Source organism: Bufo bufo, chromosome 6 (assembly GCF_905171765.1).
Source record: "Bufo bufo chromosome 6, aBufBuf1.1, whole genome shotgun sequence".
Taxonomy (NCBI): Eukaryota; Metazoa; Chordata; class Amphibia; order Anura; family Bufonidae; genus Bufo; species Bufo bufo.
In genome coordinates this window covers 165,709,477-165,729,214 of record NC_053394.1, presented here as the reverse complement: position 1 = coordinate 165,729,214, position 19,738 = coordinate 165,709,477, and the positions used below count along the sequence as shown (strand labels likewise).

General features: G+C 41.3%; 1 protein-coding gene across 1 annotated transcript; it reads right to left on the bottom strand.

The window, feature by feature from the left end:
* Positions 1-784: 784 nt before the first annotated feature.
* On the bottom strand, positions 785-15,439 carry LOC121004108 (zinc finger protein 160-like). The gene is made up of 2 exons (XM_040436220.1): positions 15,369-15,439; positions 785-3,177 (listed from the first exon to the last, which is right to left on the bottom strand). Exon 2 carries the CDS (start codon positions 2,967-2,969, stop codon positions 1,191-1,193), a length of 1,779 nt encoding a protein of 592 aa, XP_040292154.1. The 5' UTR covers positions 2,970-3,177; positions 15,369-15,439; the 3' UTR covers positions 785-1,190.
* Between the last annotated feature and the right edge of the window lie 4,299 nt (positions 15,440-19,738).

Here is a 19,738-nt window from a genome sequence, read left to right as displayed (position 1 = left end):
GATAGAGGATAGGTGATCAGTTTAAAAAACCCTTTAAGTAATAGTGTGAAAGTATGGTTTGTATGGTGGTATGATTGTATATGTGCAGGTAGTAGCCTTATCATGTCATTTTTGCTCTCCAGTTTGTCTCTAAAAATATGTTGGATTGCCAAGGAAATAGAAAAAAAATTAAGTTGACAATAGGGTTTCCCATCAACCTTCTCTCCTACAAAGGATAAGTGGTAGGTGGGTGAACAACCATTCGGTAGTCTTAAAGGATTATTCTCATCTCAGCCTTTCATGTCCAAGATGGTAATAAACACAGAAAGTGCCAGATAGGGGTGGACAGACTTATAGAAATATCCCATAAAAGTAAATGGGAGGTGCACAAACATCGTAGCACAGCAAGCTGTTTCCATAGCCATTTCTGTAATTCTGCCTACCCCTGCCCGGTGCTATGAAAGACCGAGATGGGAATAACCCTTTAACCTCAAATGAGCGACATGTAATGGAAGTAATCACATTATAAAATACCTTAAGGGAAATGTGTCACCAAAAATTGTATTAGCCAATTAAAACCAGATAGTAACACATCTCCCTTTTTTTCTTTTTTTTTTATGATCACAGATTTTTTTAATTTCCTGAACATTATTATGGGGGCTGCCATCTTGCTTGAGCTGTGCTTAACATTTACACAGCATTAAAAACAATTGCTTTACAGCAGCCACATGGGCCATAGGCACAATGACAGGAGGGGTCCCTATTGCCTTCTATGGGAGAGTTTTCTAGGCATGCTCTGTGCCCTATGCAGAGGTGGATGAATAGATAAGCTCTGACAATCACATATTGTGAATAGTGGATCTTGTCTTATCTATACATGAAGGTGATATCATTACAGGCTGGATTAGAATGAATTAACTTCAGTAAAATGATCTGTACAGACCAAAAAATAGCGTCAATTATTAGACATAGTGGCCAGTGCAAACACTGCAGGATTTTTTGTTGTAGTTTAAATATAAAAAGTGACATGGAAAACTAAAAATATCAAAAATTATAAAAAATATGTTAAGCATAAAAAAGTTATTATTTTCTGATGACACATTTTCTAGTGGAGGCAATGGCATGATTTCAGTTAAGGAACTCTAATCTATGTTCGATAAACATTTTTTTCCATTAATTCCTCCTTTAAAGCATATCGTTTACAGGAGCCACTATTCATTGGGATGATGTATTTTTTTATGTGAGATCAATCCAGAGACGTGAGTAAATGATGTTCCACAAAGTATGCATTTATAGGGCTTTTCTCCTGTATGTATCCTTTTGTGAGCTATAAGATTGGAATTACAGCTAAAGCATTTCCCACACTCCACGCATTCATATGGCTTCTCTCCAGTGTGGCTTCTATAATGTATGTTTAGGCTTTTCTTGCAAATAAAACGTTTTCCACATTCTGTGCATTGGAAAGGCAAATCGCCATCATGGATCTTCTTATGTCTTGAAAGTTCAGAGTTCACTTTAAACCGTTTATCACATTCAGAACAAGCAAAGGGTCTCTCCCCTGTGTGATTCTTCTGATGGTTCACCAGAGCGCTACTATCTTTGTATCTCTTTCCACACTCAAGACAATTGTAAGGCTTCTCTCCTGTGTGAGATCTCTGATGTGAAAGAAGTTGTGTTTTGCGAAGAAAGGCCTTTCCACACTCAGAACACACACATTTCTTTACTCCACCATGAATTTTCTTGTGTCTAAACAAACAATCATTATCTCTGAAACGTTTACCACATTCTTGGCAAGCATATGGCTTTGCTCCAGTGTGGATCCTTTCATGGACAAGCAGACGTGCCTTGGTTCTGTAAGACTTGTCACATTCTGAACAAGAAAATGGTTTCTCACCTGTGTGGACCATTTTGTGTTTCTCAAGATCACTCTTCATCACAAAACTTTTATCACATTCTGAGCATTTAAACTGTTTGGTTTCACCACTATGTATGCGTTGTTCATGCAAGATCAGGGCTATTTTCTGCGTAAAACATTTGCCACAGGTTTTGCACTCAAATGGTTTATCACCTGTGTGGATTCTCTTGTGCTGTGAAAGATGACTTTTCTGGTTAAACACTTTATTGCATTCTGCACATTGATACAATTTTTCATGGGTCTTCTTGTGCTCTATAAGTTCAGACTTGTCCTGGTAACATTCTTGGCATAATGGACACTGAAATATTTCCAACCTAGTATGGATTTCTTCATGATGAGCAAGCTCTGATTTAGTATAGAAACACTTTTTACACTCACTACAAGCAAATGACTTTCCACCAACATGAATCTTCTGATGACCACAAAGATGGGATTTTCTGGCAAAACATCGGCCACATTCCAAGCACTTAAAGGGTTTCTCCCCAGTGTGAGTCATCTTATGGTAGTAAAGTTGTGAAGTCGTTTTAAAGCATTTCCCACATTCAGGGCACTCAAAGGCTCTCTCTCCTGTGTGGACAACTTGATGCTGACGTAGTCGGGTCTTGGTAGGGAACCCTTTACTACATTCAGGGCATGGAAATAAATTTGAAGATGTGTGCGTGACTTGGTGGGCTTGAAGAGAGGATTTGGTAATGTAGCTCCTTTCACATTCAGAACATTTGTAGGGTCTTTCTCCTGTATGAATTTTTTGATGCAATGAAAGCTGGAATTTTTGTGCAAACCTTCTGCCACATTCTTCACACTTATAAGGTTTTAATCCTGTGTGAGTTTTCTCATGGGACGCAAGATGTTGCTTCTGAGTAAACTTTTTTCCACATTCCGAACATTCAAAAGGTTTTTCTCCTGTGTGCAGCCTGAAATGAATGTTTAGATAGGACTTTGAGGTAAAATGCTTTCCACATTCTGAGCAGGAAACGTACCCGTTGTCAGCAGAGTTATGTTGCTCATCAAGAGAATTATCACTTTCTGAAGAGATGCTTCTAGCCTGCATACTGTGGACATTCTGTGGATCCATATCACTGGAAGGAACAGGAATGCTGAAGATAAGACTTGTTCTTCCTTTATAGTACGGACTTCAGCTGTTCACCAGTATCAGTTAATATCAGTCTAACAGGATTTCGTACAGCTCTCCGAGAATTATGGATCAGTTTCAGACAAGTTTTAGTTTTAATCCCTCATGTACAAAACCACGGCAATGGATTTGATTGTGGCCAATCATATACCTGTTGGGAAATACATAATTAAGTTAAAATAATAATTAATGTAATCAACACTCATCTATAATTAACAGTCTGCATTGGCTTACTTTAATCCACATTTATCAACTCTTGCATGCTCTTTGTTGACTATGCTGCACTTTTAAACCTAACATTTTATTTAGGTTTATTCTTAGGTAATTAAGCAATCCTGTAATTTACAAGAAGTCAGCTACACAGGAGAGACTGGCCTTCTGTCTACACAGGAGATCCAGGTCTGGACTGGTGATTAGACTGGAGGTGAGACAGATGCCCATAATTAAAGGATTCAATATGTATGGATGCAGCTGAGCTGGAATTAAGCAAATTACACAGCTATACTACTTCTGGTGTGTTAGCATTATAAGTACCCTCCCCCCCACCCCCCCAAAAAAAAAAAAATGCAACTTTTTGTTGCAATACTTTTAAGAAAACGCCTGACAAAACATTTACCCTGTGCTATGCCTACTGCAGTGCCTTTTTGTTCTTTCAGTCCATGTGTCATTCACTGCCTCGGAGGCTCCGCACTAGGCATAACAAAGTGCAACATTTTTGCAAAGGAGTGTTGAAAATCTGGTCAGATGAAACAATAATTTCATGGTTACTCCTAGAAAAGTGTAGAAAAGAAATTACAGCAAGCTCATCAAAAGTTAAAAGCCTAACTCAAGTTTACACGTAAAAATGCAGGTGTCTGATATGTTAAAGGGCAATACTGACCAGAGATGATTATTTAAAAACCCTAGCTAGGTCAAAGAGCTAGGAGCCAGTAACAAAAAGCTGTAGGCAATACAAATCACTGCAACACGGCAGTGAGTAAAGTATGGGTCACTTACACCCCTGGTAGTCATAGAGATCCCACCCCTCTTTTAAGAAACATTTTGTTTCCCACTCTCCCCTCCCCATAACTCCCATTAATACACAGTAGTTATCTTCCCCAACTTTCCTAGTTGTAACAGTAGCTGTCCCTAGCTCCTGTTACTAGGAGTCACAGCAATCCCACCTTAGCAGCTTCTGAAGTCCCAGCTGATGGTTCCAGCAGCACAGCCATTTGCTGTGCAACGAAAAAACAGCCCTCTATTAAGTGGCTGTGAGATTCACAACCCAAATAAAATTGTGACTACAATGTGTATGCCCTACTATACATGAGATGCTACCTCCTCTCTTTCTCTATCCACCTCACAGTAGTCACAGCACGTCTTCTCCTCAGCTTCATCAGTAGTCACAGCACGCCCCACCCCAATGTTCTTGATAATCACAACAGCTTTCACAACTCCCCCAGCAGTCACAGCAGCTCATACCTGCTTCCCCAGGAATCACAGCTACCACCACACTAGTAACATAGTACATAACATAGTACATAAGGCAGAAAAAAAGACATTTGTCCATCCAGTTCGGCCTGTCATCCTGCAAGTTGATCCAGAGGAAGGCAACAAAAAAAAAACCTCTGAGGTAGAAGCCAATTTTCCCACTTTAGGGGAATAAAAAATTCCTTCCCGACTCCAATCAGGCAATCAGAATAACTCCCTGGATCAGGGACCCCTCTCTAGTAGCTATAGCCTGTAATATTATTACACTCCAGAAACAAATCCAGGCCCCTCTTGAATTCCTTTATTGTACTTACCATCACCACCTCCTCAGGCAGAGAGTTCCATAGTCTCACTGCTCTTACCGTAAAGAACCCTTTTCTATGTTTGTGTAGAAACCTTCTTTCCTCCAAATGCAGAGGATGTCCCCTAGTCACAGTCCTGGGGATAAATAGATGATGGGATAGATCTCTGTACTGACCCCTGATATATTTATACATAGTAATTAGATCTCACTTCAGTCTTTTTTCTAAAGTGAATAACCCTAATTTTGATAATCTTTCAGGGTACTGTAGTTGCCCCATTCCAGTTATTACTTTAGTTGCCCTTCTCTGGACCCTTTCCAGCTCTGCTATGTCTGCCTTGTTGACAGGAGCCCAGAACTGTACACAGTACTCCTTGTGTGGTCTGACTAATGATTTGTAAAGTAGTAGGAATATGTTCTCATCACGGGCATCTATGCCCGTTTTGATGCAACCCATTATCTCATTGGCCTTGGCAGCAGCTGCCTGACACAGTTTTTTGCAGCTTAGTTTGCTGTTTATTAAAATTCCTAGATCCTTTTCCATGTCAGTGTTACCCAGTGTTTTACCATTTAGTATGTACAAGTGACTTGCATTATTCCTTCCCATGTGCATAACTTTACATTTGTCAGTGTTAAACCTCATATGCCACTTATCTGCCCAAGCCTGCAATCTATCCAGATCCCTCTGTAGTAGTATACTGTCCTCTTCAGTGTTAATTACTTTACACAGTTTAGTGTCATCTGAGAAAATTGATATTTTACTATGCAAGCCTTCTACAAGATCATCAATAAATACAGGGAGTGCAGAATTATTAGGCAAGTTGTATTTTTGAGGATTCATTTTATTATTGAACAACAACCATGTTCTCAATGAACCCAAAAAACTCATTAATATCAAAGCTGAATATTTTTGGAAGTAGTTTTTAGTTTGTTTTTAGTTTTAGCTATTTTAGGGGGATATCTGTGTGTGTAGGTGACTATTACTGTGCATAATTATTAGGCAACTTAACAAAAAACAAATATATACCCATATCAATTATTTATTTTTACCAGTGAAACCAATATAACATCTCAACATTCACAAATATACATTTCTGACATTCAAAAACAAAACAAAAACAAATCAGTGACCAATATAGCCACCTTTCTTTGCAAGGACACTCAAAAGCCTGCCATCCATGGATTCTGTCAGTGTTTTGATCTGTTCACCATCAACATTGCGTGCAGCAGCAACCACAGCCTCCCAGACACTGTTCAGAGAGGTGTACTGTTTTCCCTCCTTGTAAATCTCACATTTGATGATGGACCACAGGTTCTCAATGGGGTTCAGATCAGGTGAACAAGGAGGCCATGTCATTAGATTTTCTTCTTTTATACCCTTTCTTGCCAGCCACGCTGTAGAGTACTTGGACGCGTGTGATGGAGCATTGTCCTGCATGAAAATCATGTTTTTCTTGAAGGATGCAGACTTCTTCCTGTACCACTGCTTGAAGAAGGTGTCTTCCAGAAACTGGCAGTAGGACTGGGAGTTGAGCTTGACTCCATCCTCAACCCGAAAAGGCCCCACAAGCTCATCTTTGATGATACCAGCCCAAACCAGTACTCCACCTCCACCTTGCTGGCGTCTGAGTCGGACTGGAGCTCTCTGCCCTTTACCAATCCAGCCACGGGCCCATCCATCTGGCCCATCAAGACTCACTCTCATTTCATCAGTCCATAAAACCTTAGAAAAATCAGTCTTGAGATATTTCTTGGCCCAGTCTTGACGTTTCAGCTTGTGTGTCTTGTTCAGTGGTGGTCGTCTTTCAGCCTTTCTTACCTTGGCCATGTCTCTGAGTATTGCACACCTTGTGCTTTTGGGCACTCCAGTGATGTTGCAGCTCTGAAATATGGCCAAACTGGTGGCAAGTGGCATCTTGGCAACTGCACGCTTGACTTTTCTCAGTTCATGGGCAGTTATTTTGCGCCTTGGTTTTTCCACACGCTTCTTGCGACCCTGTTGACTATTTTGAATGAAACGCTTGATTGTTCGATGATCACGCTTCAGAAGCTTTGCAATTTTAAGAGTGCTGCATCCCTCTGCAAGATATCTCACTATTTTTGACTTTTCTGAGCCTGTCAAGTCCTTCTTTTGACCCATTTTGCCAAAGGAAAGGAAGTTGCCTAATAATTATGCACACCTAATATAGGGTGTTGATGTCATTAGACCACACCCCTTCTCATTACAGAGATGCACATCACCTAATATGCTTAATTGGTAGTAGGCTTTCGAGCCTATACAGCTTGGAGTAAGACAACATGCATAAAGAGGATGATGTGGTCAAAATACTCATTTGCCTAATAATTCTGCACTCCCTGTATATTGAAGAGAATAGAGCCCAATACTGACACCTGAGGTACTCCACTAGTGACAGTGACCCAATCTGAGTGTGTACCACTAATAACCACCCTCTGTTTTCTATCCCTCAGCCAGTTACTTACCCACATACAGATATTTTCTCCCAGTCCGAGCATTCTCATTTTATATACTAACCTTTTATGTGGTACAGTGTCAAATGCTTTGGAGAAGTCCAGATATACGACATCCATTGATTCGCTGCTGTCAAGACTAGAACTTACCTCCTCATAGAAACTGATTAAATTTGTTTGGCATGACCGATCCCTCATGAAGCGATGCTGATATGGCGTTATTTGCTTATTTCCGTTGAGATGCTCTAACATAGCATCTCTCAGAAAACCTTTAAACAGTTTACCCACAACAGATGTTAAACTTACCGGCCTATAGTTTCCAGGCTCTGTTTTTGGACCCTTTTTGAATATTGGCACCACATTTGCTATGCGCCAATCCTGTGGGACATTCCCTGTCAGTATAGAGTCTGCAAATATTAGAAATAAGGGTCTGGCTATGACATTACTTAATTCCCTTAGGATATGGGGGTGTATGCCATCCGGTCCTGGCGATTTGTCTATTTTAAATCTTTTTAAGTCGCTGTTGTACTTCTTCCTCGGTCAGACAGGACACTTTTAATGGGGAATTTATTTTTACATTCAGCATTTCATCTGTCAGTTTATTTTCCCCAGTGAATACATTGGAGAAAAAAATATTTAACAGCTTTGCTTTCTCCTCGTCGCTCTCTGCAACTCCCCCCTCATTACTCTTTATTTAGAGGGCCGACACCTTCAGATTTATACTTTTTAACATTTATATAATTGAAGAACATTTTAGGGTTAGTTTTACTCTCTTTGGCAATTAATCTCTCGGTCTCTAGTTTGGCCGCTTTTATTAGTTTTTTACATGTTCTATTTTTTTCCTTATAGTTTTTCATGGCTTCTGTGCTACCCTCCTGTTTTAGTGTTTTATATGCTTTCTTTTTGTCATTTATTGCTTTCTTTACATTTCTGTTTATCCACATTGGTTTCTTTTTGTTCCTTAACCTTTTATTCCCATACGGTATGTAGCTCTCACAATGAGATTTTAGGATGCTTTTAACCACCTCAGCCCCCAGTGCTTAAACACCCTGAAAGACCAGGCCACTTTTTACACTTCTGACCTACACTACTTTCACCGTTTATTGCTCGGTCATGCAACTTACCACCCAAATGAATTTTACCTCCTTTTATTCTCACTAATAGAGCTTTCATTTGGTGGTATTTCATTGCTGCTGACATTTTTACTTTTTTTGTTATTAATCGAAATTTAACGATTTTTTTGCAAAAAAATGACATTTTTCACTTTCAGTTGTAAAATTTTGCAAAAAAAAACGAGATCCATATAGAAATTTTGCTCTAAATTTATAGTTCTACATGACTTTGATAAAAAAAAAATGTTTGGGTAAAAAAAAAATGGTTTGGGTAAAAGTTATAGCGTTTACAAACTACGGTACAAAAATGTGAATTTCTGCTTTTTGAAGCAGCTCTGACTTTCTGAGCACCTGTCATGTTTCCTGAGGTTCTACAATGGCCAGACAGTACAAACACCCCACAAATGACCCCATTTCGGAAAGTACACACCCTAAGGTATTCGCTGATGGGCATAGTGAGTTCATAGAACTTTTTATTTTTTGTCACAAGTTAGCGGAAAATGATGATTTTTTTTTTTTTTTCTTACAAAGTCTCATATTCCACTAACTTGTGACAAAAAATAAAAACTTCTATGAACTCACTATGCCCATCACGAAATACCTTGGGGTCTCTTCTTTCCAAAATGGGGTCACTTGTGGGGTAGTTATACTGCCCTGGCATTTTAGGGGCCCAAATGTGTGGTAAGGAGTTTGAAATCAAATTCTGTAAAAAATGACCTGTGAAATCCGAAAGGTGCTCTTTGGAATATGGGCCCCTTTGCCCACCTAGGCTGCAAAAAAGTGTCACACATCTGGTATCTCCGTACTCAGGAGAAGGTGGGGAATGTGTTTTGGGGTGTCTTTTTACATATACCCATGCTGGGTGAGATAAATATCTTGGTCAAATGCCAACTTTGTATAAAAAAATGGGAAAAGTTGTCTTTTGCCAAGATATTTCTCTCACCCAGCATGGGTATATGTAAAATGACACCCCAAAACACATTCCCCACCTTCTCCTGAGTACGGAAATACCAGATGTGTGACACTTTTTTGCAGCCTAGGTGGGCAAAGGGGCCCATATTCCAAAGAGCACCTTTCGGATTTCACAGGTCATTTTTTACAGAATTTGATTTCAAACTCCTTACCACACATTTGGGCCCCTAGAATGCCAGGGCAGTATAACTACCCCACAAGTGACCCCATTTTGGAAAGAAGACACCCCAAGGTATTCCGTGAGGGGCATGGAAAGTTCCTAGAATTTTTTATTTTTTGTCACAAGTTAGTGGAAAATGATGATTTTTTTTTTGATTTTTTTTTCATACAAAGTCTCATATTCCACTAACTTGTGACAAAAAATAAAAACTTCCATAAACTCACTATGCCCATCAGCGAATACCTTGGGGTCTCTTCTTTCCAAAATGGGGTCACTTGTGGGGTAGTTATACTGCCCTGGCATTCTAGGGGCCCAAATGTGTGGTAAGGAGTTTGAAATCAAATTCTGTAAAAAATGACCTGTGAAATCCGAAAGGTGCTCTTTGGAATATGGGCCCCTTTGCCCACCTAGGCTGCAAAAAAGTGTCACACATCTGGTATCTCCGTACTCAGGAGAAGGTGGGGAATGTGTTTTGGGGTGTCATTTTACATATACCCATGCTGGGTGAGATAAATATCTTGGTCAAATGCCAACTTTGTATAAAAAAATGGGAAAAGTTGTCTTTTGCCAAGATATTTCTCTCACCCAGCATGGGTATATGTAAAATGACACCCCAAAACACATTCCCCACCTTCTCCTGAGTACGGAGATACCAGATGTGTGACACTTTTTTGCAGCCTAGGTGGGCAAAGGGGCCCATATTCCAAAGAGCACCTTTCGGATTTCACAGGTCATTTTTTACAGAATTTGATTTCAAACTCCTTACCACACATTTGGGCCCCTAGAATGCCAGGGCAGTATAACTACCCCACAAGTGACCCCATTTTGGAAAGAAGAGACCCCAAGGTATTCGCTGATGGGCATAGTGAGTTCATGGAAGTTTTTATTTTTTGTCACAAGTTAGTGGAATATGAGACTTTGTATGAAAAAAAAAAAAAAAAAAAAAATCAGCATTTTCCACTAACTTGTGACAAAAAATAAAAAATTCTAGGAACTCGCCATGCCCCTCACGGAATACCTTGGGGTGTCTTCTTTCCAAAATGGGGTCACTTGTGGGGTAGTTATACTGCCCTGGCATTTTCCAGGGGCCCTAATGGGTGGTAAGTAGGTAAATGACCTGTGAAATCCTAAAGGTGCTCTTTGGAATATGGGCCCCTTTGCCCACCTAGGCTGCAAAAAAGTGTCACACATCTGGTATCGCCGTATTCAGGAGAAGTTGGGGAATGTGTTTTGCGGTGTCATTTTACATATACCCTTGCTGGGTGAGAGAAATATCTTGGCAAAAGACAACTTTTCCCATTTTTTTATACAAAGTTGGCATTTGACCAAGATATTTCTCTCACCCAGCATGGGTATATGTAAAATGACACCCCAAAACACATTCCCCACCTTCTCCTGAGTACGGCGATACCAGATGTGTGACACTTTTTTGCAGCCTAGATGCGCAAAGGGGCCCAAATTCCTTTTAGGAGGGCATTTTTAGACATTTGGATACCAGACTTCTTCTCACGCTTTGGGGCCCCTAGAATGCCAGGGCAGTATAAATACCCCACATGTGACCCCATTTTGGAAAGAAGACACCCCAAGGTATTCAATGAGGGGCATGGCGAGTTCATAGAAATTTTTTTTTTTTGGCACAAGTTAGCGGAAATTGATATTGTTAATTTTTTTCTCACAAAGTCTCCCGTTCCGCTAACTTGGGACAAAAATTTCAATCTTTCATGGACTCAATATGCCCCTCACGGAATACCTGGGGGTGTCTTCTTTCCGAAATGGGGTCACATGTGGGGTATTTATACTGCCCTGGCATTCTAGGGGCCCTAAAGCGTGAGAAGAAGTCTGGAATATAAATGTCTAAAAATTTTTACACATTTGGTTTCCGTGAGGGGTATGGTGAGTTCATGTGAGATTTTATTTTTTGACACAAGTTAGTGGAATATGAGACTTTGTAAGAAAAAAAATAAAAAAATTCCGCTAACTTGGGCCAAAAAAATGTCTGAATGGAGCCTTACAGAGGGGTGATCAATGACAGGGGGGTGATCAATGACAGGGGGGTGATCAATGACAGGGGGGTGATCAGGGAGTCTATATGGGGTGATAACCACAGTCATTGATCACGCCCGTGTAAGGCTTCATTCAGACGTCCGTATGCGTTTTGCGGATCCGATCCATCTATCAGTGGATCCGTAAAAATCATGCGGACGTCTGAATGGAGCTTTACAGGGGGGTAATCAATGACAGGGGGGTAATCAATGACAGGGGGGTGATCAGGGAGTCTATATGGGGTGATCACCACAGTCATTGATCACGCCCCTGTAAGGCTTCATTCAGACGTCCGTATGCGTTTTGCGGATCCGATCCATCTATCAGTGCATCCGTAAAAATCATGCGGACATCTGAATGGAGCTTTACAGGGGGGTAATCAATGACAGGGGTGTGATCAGGGAGTCTATATGGGGTGATCACCACAGTCATTGATCACGCCCCTGTAAGGCTTCATTCAGACGTCTGGATGCATTTTGCGGATCCGATCCTTCTATCAGTGGATCCGTAAAAATCATGCGGACGTCTGAATGGAGCTTTACAGGGGGGTAATCAATGACAGGGGGGTAATCAATGACAGGGGGGTGATCAGGGAGTCTATATGGGGTGATCACCACAGTCATTGATCACGCCCCTGTAAGGCTTCATTCAGACGTCCGGATGCGTTTTGCGGATCGGATCCATCTATCAGTGCATCCGTAAAAATCATGCGGACATCTGAATGGAGCTTTACAGGGGGGTGATCAGGGAGTCTATATGGGGTGATCACCACAGTCATTGATCATGCCCCTGTAAGGCTTCATTCAGACGTCCGGATGCGTTTTGCGGATCCGATCCATCTATCAGTGGATCCGTAAAAATCATGCGGACGTCTGAATGGAGCTTTACAGGGGGGTAATCAATGACAGGGGGGTAATCAATGACAGGGGGGTGATCAGGGAGTCTATATGGGGTGATCACCACAGTCATTGATCACGCCCCTGTAAGGCTTCATTCAGACGTCCGGATGTGTTTTGCGGATCCGATCCATCTATCAGTGCATCCGTAAAAATCATGCGGACATCTGAATGGAGCTTTACAGGGGGTTGATCAATGACAGGGGGGTGATCACCACAGTCATTGATCATGCCCCTGTAAGGCTTCATTCAGACGTCCGGATGCGTTTTGCGGATCGGATCCATCTATCAGTGCATCCGTAAAAATCATGCGGACATCTGAATGGCGCTTTACAGGGGGGTGATCAGGGAGTCTATATGGGGTGATCACCACAGTCATTGATCATGCCCCTGTAAGGCTTCATTCAGACGTCCGGATGCGTTTTGCGGATCCGATCCATCTATCAGTGCATCCGTAAAAATCATGCGGACATCTGAATGGAGCTTTACAGGGGGGTAATCAATGACTGGGGGGTGATCACCACAGTCATTGATCATGCCCCTGTAAGGCTTCATTCAGACGTCCGGATGCGTTTTGCGGATCGGATCCATCTATCAGTGCATCCGTAAAAATCATGCGGACATCTGAATGGAGCTTTACAGGGGGGTGATCAGGGAGTCTATATGGGGTGATCACCACAGTCATTGATCATGCCCCTGTAAGGCTTCATTCAGACGTCCGGATGCGTTTTGCGGATCCGATCCATCTATCAGTGGATCCGTAAAAATCATGCGGACGTCTGAATGGAGCTTTACAGGGGGGTAATCAATGACAGGGGGGTAATCAATGACAGGGGGGTGATCAGGGAGTCTATATGGGGTGATCACCACAGTCATTGATCACGCCCCTGTAAGGCTTCATTCAGACGTCCGGATGCGTTTTGCGGATCCGATCCATCTATCAGTGGATCCGTAAAAATCATGCGGACATCTGAATGGAGCTTTACAGGGGGGTGATCAATGACAGGGGGGTAATCAATGACAGGGGTGTGATCAGGGAGTCTATATGGGGTGATCAGGGGCTAATAAGGGGTTAATAAGTGACGGGGGGGGGGGGGGGGTGTAGTGTAGTGGTGCTTGGTGCTACTTTACTGAGCTACCTGTGTCCTCTGGTGGTCGATCCAAACAAAGGGGACCACCAGAGGACCAGGTAGCAGGTATATTAGACGCTGTTATCAAAACAGCGTCTAATATACCTGTTAGGGGTTAAAAAAAACACATCTCCAGCCTGCCAGCGAACGATCGCCGCTGGCAGGCTGGAGATCAACTCTCTTACCTTACGTTCCTGTGAGCGCGCGCGCCTGTGTGCGCGCGTTCACAGGAAATCTCGGCCATCGCGAGATGACGCGTATATGCGTGACTGTGCGCAGCGCTGCCACCTCCGGAACGCGATCCTGCGTTAGGCGGTCCGGAGGTGGTTAAAGATATCCCATTTTGTGGCTGTATTTTTATTTTTGAGGACTTTGTCCCAGTTAGTTAGGCCTATGGCCTCTCTTAGTTGGCTAAATTTAGCTTTTTTGAAGTTTGGCATTTTTGTTCCTTTATGTAGAAACGCTCTTTTGAATGATAATTGGAAGGTTATTACTTTATGGTCACTATTTCCCTGGTGTCCCCCAACCTGCACGTCTGTTGTTCTGTCAGGTCTATTGGTTAATACTAAGTCCAGTATGGCCGTCCCTCTAGTCGGGTCCTGAACCAGTTGGGAGAGATAATTGTCTTTGGTTATTGCCAAGTACATGTTTCCTTTATGAGATATACAAGTTTCAGTTTCCCAGTCTATATCTGGGTAGTTGAAGTCCCCCATAATAACCACCTCATTATGATTTGCCGCCTTGTCTATCTCGTTTAGTAGTAGATTTTCTGTGGACTCTGGTATATTAGGTGGTTTATAGTAAACTCCTATTAGTAATTTTATTGTTGTTTTTAGCTCCATGTATCTCTACCCACAGTGACTCCACATGTTCATGTCCCTCACTTATATCTTCACGGAATGTGGGCTTTAGACAGGACTTTACATAAAGGCAGAACCCTCCCCCTCTCCGGTTTTGACGATCCTTTCTAAACAGACTGTAACCTTGTACATTAACTGCCCAGTCATAGCTATCATCCAGCCATGTCTCAGTTATTCCCACTATGTCATAGTCCTCCTCACACATCACTAATTCCAGTTCCCCAGTTTTATTTGTCAGGCTTCTGGCATTAGTATACATACATTTGAGAGGTTTATTTATATTTTTTACCCTACACCTTTCACCTTTAGTCACAGTTAGTCCCTACAACTCTCTACAAGTAGCCTCCCTTCTCCTCTTTTTATCCCATCTTATCCCCTTTGTAATCCAATTACAATTGAATCAGATCAATTTTTATTAGACTTTTCTTTAGCTTATACACAAAGAAAAGAAAGAAATGAGAATAAAAGTCATCCAATTACAATGAATGGCATTTATAAATATACAGTATAAATGTACGCATTACACCAGTAAACATCTGTGGCAATTATACAAACTCACATCCTATCAATCTACAAGGAAACATCCTGCCAAGCTATAATAATAGCAATAACATCTGCAGTGTACCCGACAAAGGAAATAAAAAAGATTAGTGCTGCATATGCGACAAAGACAAAATGGGAGAAGACACCATATTCCCATATTGAGGTTTCTGCTCAAAAATACATCCCCCTGTAGGACCTCCTTCCCTTATGCGCACATATATTCAAAAAACATGAAAATCATACGTGAGCATTAAAACCCCAAATGATACTACCTTACAAGATCCTACAGTAAACTAAGAAGCAGATCAACACAACCCACAAACGTTGAATCATGCACAAGACATTGGTCTCCAGCCTTTGATTTAGATCAAGAATGCTCAATATACCTTTATCAGTTGAATGTTCCTTTCTCCGCTCTGCTCAGTTGTCCTGGTCAATGATGAATGAGAACCTTCAGGTTCTCTTTACCTATGGAGCACATTACTGAGCATGCTTGAAGTGTCGGTCATAAAAGTTTTAACTCCAGTTGAGCTTTATATGTTTAGTGGTATCTGCTGCAGTGTAGTTTGCAGGTACCTGATTGGTAGCTCAACATCTATAGTTTATTGGCAGGTTAGCTGTAGACATAATAACCTTGGGTCACCCTTTGTTCATCTGATTCTTTTTGATTGGCCAGTGATGCCTATTCAGGGCTATAGACATGATAATGAGGTAGGTCACTGTGAAACTTAGTGCCATTGTTGCTTGTGTTTTGGGTACTACCCAGCGAACACTGCAACCAAGCAAACTGGTTTTGGGGCATTAGATAACTTTATTCAGCAGAATCAAAGGTGGAAAGAATGGCATTTTATGTACTCATGTTAAAATAGATGTCCTACTCTCTTTGCAGGCCAGGACCCATTTATCCTTAGGAACACTGGGGATCCCACCAGCAGGTCCCTAATGCTCACTATACACATTAGATAATTGCCCAAACATAAGTCCTGATCCAAAATGTATCCATCAAGGTGGGGGTTTTTTTCAGCTACGAGTCTGACGAAGTTATATGGGTATAGCATGTTGTTCCCACAGAATATTGCTATAAAAAACGTGAACTTTTTATGGAGAAAAATGAGTCACCAATGTGAATTAAACATTTGGGCCGATCAGTCACACGTATCACTTATAAATAATATATAATTGAATATTTGATGTTTTTTGATCAGGTGACAATTGCCAAAATAATTTGATAAAATTCTGTATGGGGTCCTTAACTAGCGGAATTCTGTGAATCCCACAGCTTCTGTTAAGACCAAAAGTCGATGGGACATTTACTAATCATATTGCGTCAAAATTATGGTTTAAAATAAGCCAAAAATAATGCAGTTTTCTGAATGTCGAAATGGGCGGGGCTACCAAACTGGCATATATTACGTCAGATTAAAAGAAGCAACATGTAGCATTATATTAAGCTTGCTTCTTTAGTACTATCAATCATTAAAAAGGTGCACGGCAGATCAAATAGATGCGACTTTTATTTAAAAAGTCAAACTTTAGCGATTAAATGTCGCATATCGTACTTAAAGAAGTCGCACATACAAAATCAGTTGAGCACAGATGTATTGTCGCAAATTCAATTAATTGTTGAATCTTAACACTTTATGTAGAGGCTGGCGGTGTCTAAAATGCCGGTCTTAATAAATGTGCCCCATAATTTTTAGGTTAATGCCATAACAGAAAAAAAAAATAGCTAAATTGCCATTTTGGTATTAATACCTACAGATCGCCCCCAAAAATGCCTTTACATAGTTCCAGAGGCAGAAAACTGTTTGGCAGATCTCAGGTTTCCAAAGAAAGTTGCCTGCTGTTTTTCAGTGGCAGACCGTGATTGCCTCACGGCCTTTTAGCCCCTCAGATGCTATGGTCATTTTTGAACTGATTGTGGAACTGAGAGTGCGTTCCTGGTGACTGAAAGTCCCCATACAATGATATTGCAGAAGCAATTCAGTTGCTAGGGCAACCTGCCAATGTTTAAACAATTCTGCAGTTTTCACACTGACCACCAAGCCTACTAATAGATGCCAATTCTTGGTCGGTACGGATCACTGTACTGCAGTCATCTTATTATCATTACTGCCAGGATTAGAATGATAGATATTACCTATATATACAACCTTAATTCCAAAACAGTTGGGACGCTGTGTAAACTGTAAATAACTGTAAATAGAAACAGGATACAATGATTTGCAAATCACAAGAGCCCATGTTTTATCCACAGTAGACCATAGAATACATATCAGATGCAGAAAGTGAGATATTTGACCATTTCACAAAAAAAAAACTCATTTAGAACTTGATGACAGCAACGCATCTCAAAAAAGTTGGGACAGCGCCATGTACTGTATACCATTGTGTAGAATCTAATCTTCTTTTAACAGTCTGTGAATGTCTTGCAAGACCAATTGCTGGAGTTTTGGGAGAGGAAAGTTGTCCCATTCTTGCCTGATGTAGGATTCTAGCTGCTCAACAGTCCTGGGTCTTCTTTGCCAGATTTTTTATTTTGTGATGCAGCAAATACATCATTCATTTTCTATCGGGGAAAGGTCTGGACAGCAGGCAGGTCAGTTCCACACCCGGACTACTCTGTGAAGCCATCCTGTGATGGATGCAGTGTGGTTTAGCATGGTCATGCTCAACTGTGCAAGGCCTTCCCTGAAAGAGACATCTGGATGGGAGCCTATACTGTTCAGCATTGATAGTGCCTTTCCTGATGTGTAAGCTGCCTACACCATAGGCACTAATGCCACCCCGTACAATCAGAGATGCCGGCTTATGAACTGTGCTCTGATAACAAGCTGGGTGGTCCTTCTACTCTTGTGCACAGGACTTGGCATCCATGGTTTCCAAAAAGAATTTCAAATTATCTGAGCACAGAATAGTTTAACGTTTTTCCTCAGTCCATTTTAAAATAGCTTTGGCCCAGAGAAGACTGTGGATCGTGCTGACATGGCTTCTTCTTCACATGAGGCATCTTTAACTTGCATTTGTGGATTGCATGGTGAACTGTGTTCACAGAGTGTTTTCTGGGCCCATGCAGTAGTAATTTCCATTCCAGAATCATGCCTTGTTTTAATGCAGTGCTTCCTGAGGGCCAGTGGATCACAAACATTCAATACTGACCTCCGGCCTTGCCTCTTGCGCACATGACTTCCTCCAGATTCTCTGACTCTTTTAATGATATTATGTACTGTAGATGGTGGAATATTCAAAGTCTTTGCAATTTTACAAGGAAGGACATTTTTCTGAAGTTGTTCAGTAATTTTTAGATGTCGTTTTTCACGGATTGGTGAACCTCTGCCCATCTTTGCTTCTGATACACTCTGCCTCTCTAACAGTCTACCCAGTCATGTGACTTAGTAGTAAATCACTCCTTAAGCTTTTTTTTTTTTTTTACCAGTACCACTTACTTTTACAGTCTTTTGTTGCCCTGTTCCAACTTTTTTGAGATGTGTTGCTGCTATCAAGTGGTAAAATGTCTCGCTTTCAACATCTGATATGCATTATATGATCCATTGTGAATAAAATATGGGTCTATGAGGTCTGCAAATCATTGCATTGCATTTTACATTGCACAGCATCCCAATTTTTTGGGAATTGAGGTTGTGGATAACACAGGATCCACCACAATAGGTGATATCACAGCATACCTACTCCTTCCTGACCTCTGCACAGGTCACAAAGCATGCCCAGAAAACTATCCCATAGAAGTCAGTTAGGTCTCCTCCTGTCCATTGTGTCTATGGCCCATGGTAACTGCTGTAAAGCATATCTCTAAATGCTATTAAGAACAGCTCAGACAAGATGGCCGACCACATAATCATGTTCTGGAAATAATTGTGTTTTAAAGTGTTAACAGGCACTCAATCACCGGGAACTGTACCGAAAACCAGTATTTTACTATACCAAGTGTAAATAAATCAATACAGACATAAAAAAATATGTAAACTGTGGGGCAGTCTGATAACAGTGCACCTATATGCAGAAATTGAAACGGGTGACCTATTATATTTCTCTTTCATACATGTTCTGGAAATAAAATTAAAAAAATCTACATTCAGAAAATAATAGAAAATTCAGCACCTCACCGCTGCAGCCAATTACAGTGACTGGCTGCAGAGGTCACATACCACATAGAAAACAAACAGCGCGAGTATTCTAGCGCCGCCACAGAAAATTGTGCTCGGGGTAAGAGATGGGTATATGATTTTTTAAAAAATTTTAAGACATTTTAGAGGTTGTCTGAGATTTTTTATTTTTTTGGACACCCCATGTAATTATGGAGAGTCATTGCTATGGTAACATGTCTGAATGGAATCTACATATCCAGTATGGAAAAGAATAAGGCTACATGTACATGAACGTTAAAAATGGTGGTGTGATGGGCGTTCATGTAATGGGGCTATTCACATTGTGCGGCCGTTCCGTGCATTGGGGACAGCAATTGCGGTCCCCAATGCACGGGCAACATGCGTGCAGCGGGCCGGAGCCATTCAACTTGAATGGGTCCGTGGTATGTCTGCACCGTAAAAAAATATGACATGTCATATTTATTTGCGGTGTGGGACAATGGAAAGAAACACCACGGAAGCACTTCGTAGTGCATCCGGTGTTCTGTTTTGTGACTCCGTTCTGCATCTCCGGAATTGCGGACCCATTCAAGTGACTGGGTTTGCATCCGTGATGTGTGGTGCACACGGCCGGTGGCCGTGGATTGCCG